Here is a 13987-nt window from a genome sequence, read left to right as displayed (position 1 = left end):
ATTAACAATGGTTAGACCAGTATTTGACCTGTAATAAAAATCTATAAAAACATTTCATGCAAGAAAATTGTTCAAATATTACATAAAAACCATCATCTGTTAAACATATGCATTCAACGTATCACTGTGAATCTCAACTTTTTATTTCCATTCATACTTGTAGTTTTGCTTGTGTATATCTCAATAACAGATTAGTCTTATCAACACCCAACACTGATGTGACTTGCTAAACAAGACAGAATAGGTTGGAGGGTTCAATTTGAGCCATAGGTGGATTCTCAAAGAGGAATTCTACATGCCATTTGATTCATTGTAATTGGATATGCCAAGGTTATGAATTTTTAAATTTATTTTCATATTGTATATGTTACCAATACTTAGCGAAGGATTTCTACACTTGAACATTTTATGGTTTTTCAGCATTTGAATCTTTCCTTTTCACTGCTTGGCGTAACATCTAACAGGCCTTGCAATCCAATCACACTGATTTCAGCAATGGCAGGTTTACATTCATTGTGCATTTGTAGGAAATACTTACTGTTTCTCAGGTCAGTTGCCAGAATATGTCTGGCAGCAATCAGCAACTCTTTTCTCAAATGAGCTACCTCACTAGGACAATTGGTGAAAAGACCCAGCATGCCCTTGACTAGCTGAGGGGCATAAGAGTTCACTATCTCCTGAAAGAATTAATGGTGTAGGGAAAAAAGTCCTTGGACACTCATTCAGTTTCCTTCATATATGATTTTATCAAATTTTTATTTGGTACAAATACAAATCATAACTCATAATTTGACCTAACGGGAATGATATGACATTGGGAGAGAATTTTGTGAGGACAAGGCCTCCAGAAAACAATCACAATTAGAAGGTATTACTGAAGTACTAACCAGCTGGCATGATGTTATCCTTAATCTGAAAATCATTTACTGTCTCTGAGAAGTAAGTGTTTGGGTGTACATTGTAGCATAGCACTACCTCAGCACTATATATTTATGGCTATCTGACTAGTTCAGACCTGGTATATTCTCAGGATGAAAGCAAGGAATGACAATGTCTTGATCTGTGCTGCGATGAAGTCCACATACATCTCCTTGTTGAATGTTGGAGAAAGTCTGCAATGATCAAGACAAGAATAAAAGGAAGTAGATGGGTCATTTTAGAAATCTGGGATCTAATATCTTTCATGTCCCTGTAACATCTGACATATGATTTTATAAGTTAAGAACACATTCTTTAATTTCCAAGATATATTAACCCTCATTGTGTTGTAAGAATCACAAACAGTCAAAAATTCCTTCCACTTGATTTGCCCCAGTACATGGACGCAAAAGGGTCAGGGATTAAGAATGCATCTTTGTATTGGGGGGGTTAAGATTAATTAACATGCAATGAAATACAAATAGTTTGAAGTCAATTTCAATAATTCCATGTCAAATTACACTGGTCAGGTGTAACAGGAACAACAAAGTCACACTTTTGGACATCTAAATTATGGAATGACCCAGATCAGTGTTGCTCATTGCAATAAGTACAGTACCATATTTCCTCGTTGGTTTGCTTAATATCTTTTCAATTAGTTGTTAATTCTCAAAATAATAAGACAAATTCTCTTTAAACCTTCACACACACACACACACACACACATTATTACTGAAATTATTTTCTATTTCTTAGATACATAGCATGAAAGCGTACCTGGCCTGTGCATTTGGCTGTATTGTGATAGTGTTCATGATGAGTGGGATAAAATCTGCCACTACGGAGTGTACATTTTGCTTGTTCAGTTGATACATCAGCAGTACAATGAAGGGATATTCAGCAAGCACCTTCAATGAGTTGATACCCTTTGGAAGAATAGTTTGCTGGGGAAAAAACACGGAATTGATATGAACCTTGTTACACCTATCAACTCTCTCAATTGAAGTTTAAAAAGGCAGATAATTGGATACTAGTAACATTGCCCTTGCCATCTGTGATCTATACAATCAACAAATGTTAGTTTTGCTGTAATGTTTCTCTATTCTTGAGAAGGCAGGGTTTAAAGATGCCTCAGAAATAAACATGCATATAACTTTTATTTTATATGGAGCAAGCTCTTAAAACGCACTAACCATAAACCTGACAGACAAATCCCAAAGCTAAAAAATAATAAAATTAAACAATCATGTCATAAAACTATATGAATGTAGTAAAGATTACTTAAGTCAAAAAACAAACTTCTTGAAATTATGTACTTTTTACATTTTACATGTTCACAATTTAAGCTTCAAAAATAAAAATCCTAACTTCGCCCAGAACCCTGACAGATGCTTTATGCTGTTCATCATTAACAGGGTTCCTGCACCTGAAGGGCAATTAAATTCCATGACTTTTCCATGTCCAAATTATGAAAATCCATGACCAAATAATGCAATTTCTTGGACTACACGTACGTGGCCTTTCAGGTTGCAAATAGAAATCACACAGTGCTTCATGACTTCCATGACAAAATTCCATGACTTTTCCATGACTTTAGTCATTTCTACGATATTTTATGACTTTTCCAGGCCTGAAAACGGAAAAACAAATTTCCATGACTTTCCAGGATGCAGGAACCCTGATTAATGTCCCTTTGCTTCAGTTGCAACCTTACCTGGCTTTTGGTTCCATCTGGCTGGCTAACTGTAATAATGGTTTGGCAAGCAAAGCCAGGTCTGTCAACAAAGGGTAGGATATTGAGAGGATCCGGCGGTGACACACTACTTCCAGGGTCTAGACTCTTCTGTTAAAAAATAAGTAATGAGTCATTGCTGTCAGGAAAGGTACAAAAAACTCTGTGGAATAAGGTTTGAAGTTACTCCACATTCTGTATTCCAAAAAGTGACATTCACAATACATATGCACCTATTTATAATTCCAATAGACCTGTAACATATGAAGTCATGCTTTGTTTACATGTACAGTATGCTTTCCTATGGTAGTGAAGGGAGACATGATCCATTGAGACCCCATAGAAATGCATACATGCAAACAAAGCATGACATCATTATGCTTCAGGTCTAATGGTTCGGGAGACATAATCATTTGTTTCACCAGTTATTTTCTATGCTTTTAGTTTACAATGGTCTATAATGCACAGTGGCCTATCACGTGAAACACTCATTTGAAATGAATTCCAAACCAGGATGCTATTACCATTCTGACCCTACATACTGTACCTCTATCTGACAAGAAAAAGGTTACATGTGCAACTCTCATTTGTAAGAATGGTGCATAATTGCTTGCAATACAAAGACATACAAAGTTTACATGGTTCACATCTACATTTTTTTCAATTCTAGGCATGTGTGTTCATGCCATGCCTATTGTACTGTTATTTATTTCCGGACAAAATATAACTTTTCACTCAAGTACTTTCACATTTCAGTTCTTCCATTCCAAAATATAATAACTAAGATTAAACAAGTCCAGATATTTTTACCAACAGGTCATTGTTGCATCCATGTGGCAGGGCATATGATTTACACGCAATTAGTAATAATGTCTTTTAGGGAAATTATGCCATGCTTGGGGACAGCAAATACAATGGTAGTTTTGTATTGTTTGCATGGGTTTAAGCTACTTATACTGTGCGTATGTTCAAAATAACACAAACAATACAAAAGGACCTTCGTGTTTGTTACCACTGTCTAAAAATTCCTTACTGTCTAGTCCGGGGGGATTTTTTCAATTTTGCACTGAAGCAAATTTGATTTAAACAGAAAAAAAAACAGATTGAAGCATTTACCAAATTAGTTGGGATCTCCTTGAATTTGTTCTTCACAAACTGAAGGAAATTATGAATCTAGAAGAGACACAGGGAAGAACAATTGTGTTGATTAGTATTACCTGTTGGAACTACATGAACATTTTGAAAAAGATGCTGTGTATGTTAATTTCTTCTTTGTTATAAAGATAATCACTTGCTTTTGGGCATGTGATTAATAAGGGGTATTGCAGCATACCTGTGTACAAAAATTGTTTATTTCTATGGAGGGAATTTTTATGTGTGGCCTTTGACAGAAGTAGCAAGTTTCTTTTGCTGTCCAGTTTATTATAACTTCCTACAGATGTTCCTTCTACTGAAGGGTTAGAGAGCTATGAAATTCCATAAACCAACTGGCACATTAAAAAAAATCCTCAGCAGCTTAGGAAGATTGTACAGGGATTGACCACTTCTAAACATAAAGGTAAGGATTCCTCAACTGTTCTATTAACTAACAGGTCCCCCCTCCCATTGTGATTGAAACAAACCTCTGGTTGCAGTGCAGGACGGTAATGCTTGTGCAGCTCAATGATAATACGAAGCGCTACTAGAACATTCTCTTCATTCTCTCGTTCCAGCAAAGAGAACATCAGTTCAAGAATTGCGGGTACGTAGGGTCTGAGAGTCTCATTGGTTGGCATACGATGAAGGAGCTCCAATAATAACTTGCGTAAATGCTGTGAAATCCAGAATATTGACATTGAATATATGGCTGTAATTAAAAAATGATCCCAGTGAACATCACAAAATGAAGTCCATTCACTTTCTACATCACCGAGTATTACTTTCAGGTAAGGCACATGCACATGTACATGAAAAAAGGCTTTGATGGCAAGACTAACACCTCACAATTCTGTGTTTAGGAGTCTGTTTTTCAACTGCGCTATCCAAAAGAACCTGTTGCACTGTGTAATTGTAGATCCAGATACATCACAATTAAGGGTGATTCTGAGCCGAATCCCCTTGAGATTTCCAGGAGAATGCTTCATATTTTGACCAAAATGCTTTTCTGATACATATCCTGGAAGAGTGCATTTCTTTCTTTTGTCACTCCCATTTGAGTCCAGAGCCTGAACCTTAGAAATACATACATGCAGACCCTTCCCTGGAAAATGGTGAATAATCCTGACAGTATACTAAACCCCAAGGTTTCCTGTAATAAGATAAAGGTCTCCTAAAGTATACAATTCTACAAAATAAACAAAAACCATATTTTCATGTATGTCTAGGTAAGGTTTTTAGACAGGGTGAGTTACATTGTAGTTCCTAACAAATTATATTCACAAATCGCCCCGAGCAATACAGGCACATTCTAACCATGCCTCACTGATGTACATGTATAGCTGCAATCTGACTGACAACTCTCCAGTGTTATGATAAGACAAGCTTTGTATTTACTCCTTCAGAATGCATGGTACATGAACCTTGGCTAAACATAATCAGTGACTGTTCTATCACACAGAGAGCAAGACAGACTATGTCTAACCAACCTGCTGGGGCTTTTCTGCTATGAAGTATGGTTTTTCCTCTTTCAGTACCCTCAGAAATAATGGGATTGCATATTCCAGGAAGGTTCCACTCTGAGATGATGACAGAATGACCTGTGCGCAGGATTTTCAAAGTGGGAAGTGAAATTAGATACACAAATCATATAAAACTTATATGAAGGTACATTTATAGGCATTACAAATGAGTACATGTGTGTGTTCATAATAAATAGGTAATTTACACAAATCAGTAAGAAAACAGCACGAAAAATGTATCAATGCCAACTTCTGGTCACCACATCTTATTGCAAATTTGGGAAGGTTTTATGAAAGACTACGAAGAAAAGATGAAACAAAAATCAAGATGTCTTTTTTTAACCCTAATTGCTAAAGTGGGTCCAATTTTCAAAAAGTGAGGCATGCATGCTGACGAGACAAGACCAGAATTGGGATTTCCTCTCATGGCTTATGATTACTGGATAGTTAACATGGATTACAAACAAGAACCAGTAAACATGAACATACCTCAAAGTTTTCACTGATCTCTTGAGCTGCTTTCAGTCGATTGTCATCAGCTGAAAAGAAACATTTTTGGGATTACTACATGTATCTCAAAACTTGTAAGTGAATTTCAATGTTTTGGTATCTGGTGCTGTGATGTACAAATAGTCAGGTCTTTTCAGCTTAACTAATCACAGCCTGGGTTACCACTATCTGGATCTATGGAACAAAATCACTGAAGATATCATGACCCAGAGGACTAATGGTAGCCCATGTAGCTCACGTAAGATGTGTGTCATCACTCTACTGTACTTCAGCACCAATAGTTGGAATATTGTACAACAGGCCACTGAATCCTGTCCACTTTGGACATGCAAGCTGTCAGCACTCAGTCATATTCTGAAAGTACTCTACTTTAGAATCACTGAGTGATCTTGCTCTATGTTTATGTTTACATTATATAGACAGTTTATCAGCTTCCTGTTAATATGCAATGCTGGGGACCAGAACAAATATTGTCATGTCTGAGCTACTTGAAACTTGAGGCAATTGCCTCTCCATGTGCACACAGCTTTCTGCATGTGTACAATGCACTCATTTCTAAATATGGAAAAATGTGTAAGACTTATGGAAAAATGTGTTTGACAAAATGTTTCTCTTCACTGCACCTTGCTACGGATTCTTGGCATAAGTAGCCTGACGGACAACAATCCAGGACAAGAAAACAACCCAATACAATTCGATGCCACTGTTTCTCACATAATGAGAAGACTCTCTCAGTTTTTATATTTTCAGCACAAAATGGCATGTGTTAACTATGTGCCACATGCGACCAAACTAAAGTGCCCAAGTTGTTACTGCATCACACTTCTCAGTCCTCCAACAGGTGAGGGATTGAGGAATGTTAGGGTTAACCCTAACCCTCCTCAATCCTTCACCTGTTGGAGGATTTAGGAGGGTTAGGGTTAAGGGCAACAATTGAACAGAAACATCTGAATGTACATCAGGAGTAAATGTATCACATTTGTTGTTCATATTAAATCAGACTGACTAATACATGTACATGTAGCTCTTACCTGTCCTGGTGTCTGCCAGTATGGAGACATTGGTGCGGTATTTGTTGATCATAGTAGCTGGGTCAATGGGCGATGACCCTGATGTTAATGGCATTGTGACTGCTGATGGTTTGGATGGCTGCATCTGAACAGTTCACTTGATGAATACAGGAAAACAAATTTGTTTAACAGATTTCATTTTGTTATGTACCAAACATTATTTGGTTAAACCACTGTTTTACAAATGGCAAGTTTTCCTTTATCAAAATGTGGCTTCTCCCAAACAGCAGACATTGTAACAAATATGCATGTTCTTCTAGCACAGTAGTGTTCAGACTAGTGTTTAGGTTTGTTTCTGAAAGATATGATCTCCACTGTTGACTGATTTGTAGGGCTCTTAAATACTCCACCCCCCATTATAGCCCAATGTATTATCAAGTGCCGTTTGGTTCAATTAGGAAATTAATTGTTGAAACTTTTTGCAGATGTCCCAGATGCGTGTACCTTCATAATATCAGGGAAAAGCTTCGCTTGCGACTTAAACAAGGAAATGCTGCTCAAGTCTGCTTACACCAAGAATATGCACATATAAAGGATATCTACATTACTGACTATTTGCGAATGAGCAAAACAAAACTTGCATGCTCAGCACTCGTTGACAGCATTCCCAAAAGGAATACACACATTCCCCGAAATGGAATGTTCCGTTTGGGAACAGCGCCTGTTCCAAAAGGAAACAAACTTTGTTCCAAGTGGTGATGTAGTTAGCAATTATTTTCCAGGTCCAAAAATCAAACTCCTGTTTTGGATGTAACAAGACTATTTATGTATGGAAACCACATTACATCCGTACCCTCAAGCAAAACAGGGGTTCACTTATGAAGGAGGGATACATGTTGTTAACATAAACTATATAGTAAACTGCTGCGGGTTGATATAGATGCAAACATGCAAAAAATGTGACAATGTTTACATTTACTTTCAGCCTTTCTCTTCGTTTCTTAAATGCAAATTTATTTTGTCACAAAAAACCTGGTTTTACATAACCAGAAACCACTCTTTCGTGATTTATGCTGCGAAAAATGTTTCCACAAATATGAACAAAATGGTTCAACAATATACCTCTCTATGTGTTCTTTTTATGATGTAAATTTAACTGGCTAATTATTTGAGTAGCCACGTGATTTACTCCAAAGTCTTCAGACTATAGGCAAGTAACCAGGTACTGCCTAACATCATGGAATGTCCCATATACCGGTACATGTAAATGAAGTCACCCTAAGTTGGACAAAAGCATACTGTAGGTGAAGTACATTATTTCATGTACAATGTTGTGCATGAGCATATTATAAAAATGACACTGTTGAAAGCATAGCAACGAAGTTAGGGAACATCTCAAAAGTTGGAATGCTTGGAACATTCCTTTTGGGAGCAAAAGATGTTTCTGACATGACATGAGTACAATTTTTTATGATGTCACCGATGCCCCACGCGGCCAAGATACTGAACAGTACAGGAGCTCCGTAATAAACGCGACTGAATCTATGTATATGGTCTCAGTGAGAATTGGGAAGAAGATTGGGAAGAAAAATTTAGGGACTAACAAAGTAACAATGGTTTGAAAAGGCGATTTGTCACGTTTGTATTAAACGTTAGTTAGGCCTGTCGTAGCCGTTGGTAGTGTTGGCCTATCGATACGCGATATAACTTAAAATGGAACTCTTTCCTCCAGTCATAGCCTACCTTCACAAGTGGTCACAACAACCTTGGAGGAATAAAACACATGCAACAACTATGATGAAGCATGGAGCAAGAAAAAGAAAACATATTATCAACCTGATCAGTCACTCGTTGGTCCAAACCACCAAGGAGGACGCCATATTGTCCCAGCAAGCACTACCCTTTTCCAAGACTTGGGCTCCGTCCAAGCCATCGTTCCCAAAACCAATTCCCGATTGTGGGCCTAAAGCGTTTAAATTAAATAGAAATACTGCAGTTTATGGCTCTTGCATCTTGTTTGATATTTTGTGGCACTATCAAACTAATTACTGCACTTACAGCTTCAACGTCAGCTAGTTAAAAACAGTTGAATCCTCAGACGGAGCCGAATTGAGTATTTGAAAACGGCCGGCCTACGTACCACGTGATCACTCAGCTAACTCGCGCGCCCCTTCCGTGGGTTTTACCTTAGACTAGGAGGGTATGGTTTTACCCAGAATATCCTTTTAGGGTTTTTCCCCACCTCTAAAATTGAAAATTCTTCTCAAGTCGTGTTGTAAATCTGAGGTCTTCCATGGAAAGCCGTCCCTGGTCGGAGTTAACCCTTGTTAATAAAAGATGACACAGGGGCCTAAGCAAAACCAACATTTGTTTTTGTATCGCCGGCGTCGTCAGCTGCTGCGGTTAGGACCTAGAAAGTGTGAAATCCGTAGGTTAAGTTAAAAATCTGTGAACACAGAATTAATCTTCAACTGAACAGCTCTCTTGTTTCTTTTGCATTTCTGTCTGATCACGGAGGAATGTGTTCTTATTCCTCCATGGTCTGATGCAGCATTAGTGGATTTTGAATCTGCCGTCATCCAGCCATGACAGCAGCGCAGCAAAAGGCACAAAATTCGCCTTCAACGCTAAACTTGAAGCCAAATCGGTAATTGGTTTAGTTTTGTTCTCTTTCATGGATTTACACGAGGACGTTTGTTGCTTTTTACCGTTTCGACGGCTGACCAACAATTAAATTAGTTAAAACTCAGCCAGTTACATGCACTACAGTTGCGTCAATGGATTTCAACTGGACTTCGAGGACAGCGCCTTCGGCGCTATACGATCTTTGGTATGGTCGTGGTACCAACATAACCCATGATCTGAAGACGTAAGGGGCGCTGTCTTAATTTTGATATGACATTAGTTTTATTTTGTTGTGATGTAACCGGCCGGGTGTTGTTGGAATTCCTGGACTCAACCGGCCTGTCGTACATGTACGTTGGACCAGATTTCCGTGTCAGTGTGTGTGGCTTGTTGGCGAAACAAACGTACATCGAAAACTCGCTGTGTGACAATGGCGATTGCATCGAGGCCCAGTCCAGCACACCGTTTAATGTTATATCATGGGCCTGGCTCAACACTTCGTCTGACTCTAAACCTGAAAGTCAAAGTTGTTCCAACTTTCATGACTATTGTGTACATAATTGTAACGTTCATCTCAGCTTTCGATCAGAGTTCTGCCAACGGTAAATATATCACGTATAATATAGGCTTCTGTACATGATGTACCAGCATGCGTATCGGCCCAATGTTAGGCTTAGGGAGGCCCATAAATGTTTCAACTATTTTTCTCTGTTTTTTTAGAAGCGATCTTGCCAGAAGCAAGGATGCCATAACTTAACCCTAACACTCCTCAGTCCTCCAACAGGTGAAGGATTGAGGAGTGTTAGGGTTAAGAAACATTTTGAAATTTAATGTGGATTCCATTGGCATGATTGGAATCTGCAAAGCAAAGAAAAAATTAATTGAAGTGGGGATTTTTTGAGATTTTTTTGTGAAATTGTATGTGTGAAATGCAGCGCAAACTGATTTTTTTTGTAAGCAAAAATGAGTGTGGATTTTGACTGAAGAGCTTAAAATTCACATTTCCATAAAATGTTTGTTCTTATTCGTGTGTAATATTATGCCCCACATGTAAATACTGGCTTGGCTTGAAATTTCAAAATTTTTGAAATTTCAAATTAAATAGAGGAGCTAGAGCCTGCGAAAAAAAAAATTTTAATCATAGTTTCCTATTTAAGAAAATGAGTTCCCAAATGACTAGTGCTCTCGCTCATTTATGCATGCACCAAATGTCTTTAAATCTTGTTTGTTGTACTGCAATCATTTTTCTTACTTCAAGTTTTGAAATAGACCTACATGTACATGTAGGCCCCTTTAGGCTTAGTATTGAAAAGAATTACAGACGCTGCTTGCCATGCCACCCTGTGCTCCGGTATGCGTGACTGCCATTTTCAAGGGTCATAACACTATGTGTTTTTGAATCCAGTATTGGCAGTGAAAGAATGGTCCAGATCCCTTTTTGCACAATCAGCCAAATATTCCTATAGGTGAAAGCTCCAGTGAGGCACCTACAGCTTTTAAAAACATCCGCAAAGGATTTTCAGCCCATGAGACTGAGCATTTAGTGAAAAATCAAACATTTTACTCATCAATCTTTTGGCTACCTGTCACAGATCGCCGTCTCTTTCTTGCTTTTCATGTTTATCACATTTGCGCATGCGTCAGGCTGGCCAGTGGCTAAGCTTGCTGCATGTTTCTGTTCAACCATTTCTGGAGGTTGGGGATTGCATCTTATTTTCTTTGCGCAACCGTTCTTGCTTCGTGACTTGCAAGCTGATATTCAGGATCCATGCGCAATATGTGCAGCACTGTGTAGCGGTGACAGATACATTGATTTATTTTTTGTGAAAGTGGAGTCACGCAACCTTTCCTTTGTAATATTTCATGAGTGAGGAGCTATGCAGCTTGTATTTCAACCCTTGAAACCAAAACAGTCACATAGCAAGAACAGTCACACAAACAAAACAAGATGCAATCAGCCGCCTACGAAAATGCTCGAACTGAAATGCATAGCTAGCTAAGCCATTTGCCAGCCTGATGCATGTGCAATGTGGACAGCAAGAACGGCGCAGCGATTTGGTGTCGGTTAGACGAAATATTAGTAAGTGAGATGTTGTTTTTTTCAATAAATACTCAGTCTCGTGGGCTGAATCTCCTGTGCGGGTGTGTTCAAGAACTGTAAACTTTGTGCCTCACTGGAGCTTTCATGGGAATATTTGGCTGAAAAAGTGGATTTTGGGTTAAGTGATCTGGACCATTTTTTCACCGCAAATACAGGATTCAAAAGACACATAGCGTTGTGACCCTTGAAAATGACATCACCTCTGAGTCACATAGAGTAGCACAGAGTAGTGATGGAGAGTTCTTGGAGTAAGTCTAGACTAATCTTAGTCTGGTTCTGCACCAATGTTGTTGTTGGAATCAGGCCATTTTACAATTGTGAACTTTTTCCAAATAAAAAAATCCTCTGGAGCCAAGAATCAGAAAAAGAAAATGTAATACTCTCTAGGCCCAGTTATATTTTTGGAGTTGATCTAAAATAACACAAGATAAAAAATGACACTATCTAGCATTTGAAGCCAGCTGGGGAAATTCTCTCGTGTGCTCCCACATAAATGTGCTATCAAGTAGGCCACAGGTCTTGCACACTCGGTGGTGGTACATTTACATGTAGTTATGCCAACAGTTTGCACACTTGCATCAAAAAGGGCCTGCCTACATGCTGCTGGCTAAATGATGTTTACTTTAATTCAGCCAGCTCCCACAAAATTTGCACTACTCATTTCTTCTACCAAATAGCTCCATGCTGAAACTTAATCAAGAAGAAGGAAATGGCCTACATGTACATGTACGTGATACACATAGCCGGTACATGTACCTATACGAAAACTGCTGTGTTGAGCGTGATTTATTCATTCAGTACAATGTCCCCCTCCCTTGGACATCCATGCATTACATACATAAAAATTTGTCACTTTTCCGTGAAAGCAAACTTAGCTTGGAAGATAGTCACAACAACTCCAGAGCTTCTGACCTTTGCACGAATAAGCCTTTTGTGAGTTAACTTTGACCCAAACTGGTACACTGAGTTCTTTAAATTCACGTGAATGTAACAACTTGAATTCTTCTTACTAAAACCACTGTTGCTATACCTCGTGATTCAGGGCAAGCTTTTACTTAGTTACATAAGAGACACCTTGTAACAATACACTGTTCTCTATGGATAAGAAGGGCACAAAGGAACCAGTCCATTCCAGAGATGTGGTTGCTATGTGAAAGCCTGCCCTAAATCGTTAGGTATAGCAACAGTGTCTTTAGTCTGGGAGATTCAAATTGTTCTGTTTATTTGCAGTCAGATAACTCAGTGCACAAGATTTTATTCAAAATTAACTCGCAAATGGCTTATTCCCCTCAACCTGCAAAAGGTTTGTCTCAGTCTTGAGGGTGTGGGACTCGGTCTTGAATGCTTTGGTCATGTTGGTCTCGGATATCAAGGTATGGTACATGTACGTGTGCATAGTAAGAAATAAAATTGGCAATTTACTGCCTTTGAATTGCCAGTATGGAATTTCAGACTTTTCATGGTGAAAGACAGCAAAGCTTGCGGTAGCACCATGCGAAGTAATATATCTCTTATGAGTATGTGTGGTTCAGAAAAGGACCGGGAGTATACTCTACATTTCAGACTGCGTGCTCAGTCTATCATCAGGAGACTGAAGAGAAGCTGAAGATGGAGCTGTTTATATAAGGTCACTGGATGCAGTGGGGTGTGACGAGGATGCTAGTGGTGGATTCTGCTGGGCGCTCATGCGGGATGGGGTCCAGCAGGTCAGTGAGGCGTGTCAGTTGGGCAAAGGTTGGGGCGGGGTGAGGTCGCCGGGGTATAGGAGACCCATAGGCAGGGTGGGGGTTGACCTAGGGCATAGAGGACCCATTGGACTGGGAGGTGAGCAGAGGTTGCCAGATGTCACTGATTGAAAAGCCGATGTCTTGGGGAACGGTGTCATGCTTAAGAATCTCCAAGGCTTCTCTGATGCATCTTGGGTACCAGTGCTCGATGCCGGTGATGAGGTGGGCTTGGTCCCTGTTGATGCGGTGGTCTTCAGAGTGGGAATGCTTGACTATCGCTGACTTCTCATACTCTTACTTCCGGCCATGGGCTTGGTGTTCTTTGAGTCTGGTGGGGAGGTCCCTACCAGTCACACCGATATACACTTTGCCGCATTGGCAGGAGATCTTGTACACCCCTGGTCGGTGGTGCGGATCTTTTCAGTCCTTGTGAGATGTCGGCATGCCGCGGATCTTGAAAGGGGCTGTGTGGAATACCTTGATGTCACGCTTGCTCAGGATACGCTGGATGTGGTGGGAAGTACAACCGAGGTAGGGGAGAGTAACAGAACTAGGGGCCTTATCTAGTTGGCTTTGGGTATAGGAGACCCTTCAGCCGGGAGAGGATCTTGGTCTTGGGTCTTGAGTCTTGATCTACTGGGGCTTGTAGCCGTTACGTTGAAGTGCTGTGGAGATGTGGTGCAGTTCTTTGGCGAGGTGTTCCTTGT

The 13987-nt window shown here is 39.4% G+C and overlaps 2 protein-coding genes across 10 annotated transcripts in view; one reads left to right on the top strand and one right to left on the bottom strand.

Moving 5' to 3' along the window:
• Window positions 1-8974, bottom strand: part of trrap (transformation/transcription domain associated protein) — an 80954-nt gene extending 71980 nt beyond the window's left edge. For 6 of the 8 annotated variants that reach the window (XM_087148210.1, XM_087148213.1, XM_087148214.1 and 3 more), the window contains exons 1-10: window positions 8571-8743; window positions 6849-6984; window positions 5797-5846; window positions 5275-5385; window positions 4273-4461; window positions 3767-3823; window positions 2633-2761; window positions 1696-1862; window positions 1016-1112; window positions 539-677 (exon numbers count right to left, since the gene is read on the bottom strand). In XM_087148210.1, the coding sequence (XP_087004336.1) occupies window positions 539-677; window positions 1016-1112; window positions 1696-1862; window positions 2633-2761; window positions 3767-3823; window positions 4273-4461; window positions 5275-5385; window positions 5797-5846; window positions 6849-6972 (1063 nt within the window). In that variant the 5' untranslated portion in view covers window positions 6973-6984; window positions 8571-8743. Of the gene's footprint in view, window positions 1-538; window positions 678-1015; window positions 1113-1695; window positions 1863-2632; window positions 2762-3766; window positions 3824-4272; window positions 4462-5274; window positions 5386-5796; window positions 5847-6848; window positions 6985-8570; window positions 8819-8885 lie in introns of those variants that run through there. The other 2 variants (XM_087148212.1, XM_087148211.1) reach the window with 2 other exon arrangements.
• A 665-nt stretch (window positions 8975-9639) lies between these two features.
• LOC110984249 (plexin domain-containing protein 2-like) overlaps window positions 9640-13987 on the top strand; it is a 39216-nt gene continuing 34868 nt past the window's right edge. The window contains exon 1 of one of the 2 annotated variants that reach the window (XM_087148220.1): window positions 9640-10054. In XM_087148220.1, coding sequence (XP_087004346.1) covers window positions 9883-10054 — 172 coding nt within the window. In that variant the 5' untranslated portion in view covers window positions 9640-9882. The remainder of the gene's footprint in view (window positions 10055-13987) is intronic. The other variant, XM_022244242.2, reaches the window with a different exon arrangement.

The sequence above is a fragment of the Acanthaster planci genome, linkage group LG17, assembly GCF_054643075.1.
Source record: "Acanthaster planci isolate LZ-2023a linkage group LG17, COTS_SCS, whole genome shotgun sequence".
In the NCBI taxonomy this organism is placed as follows: domain Eukaryota; kingdom Metazoa; phylum Echinodermata; class Asteroidea; order Valvatida; family Acanthasteridae; genus Acanthaster; species Acanthaster planci.
The sequence above is the reverse complement of the archived record's forward strand: the minus strand, read 5'-3'. Positions and strand labels throughout refer to the sequence as shown.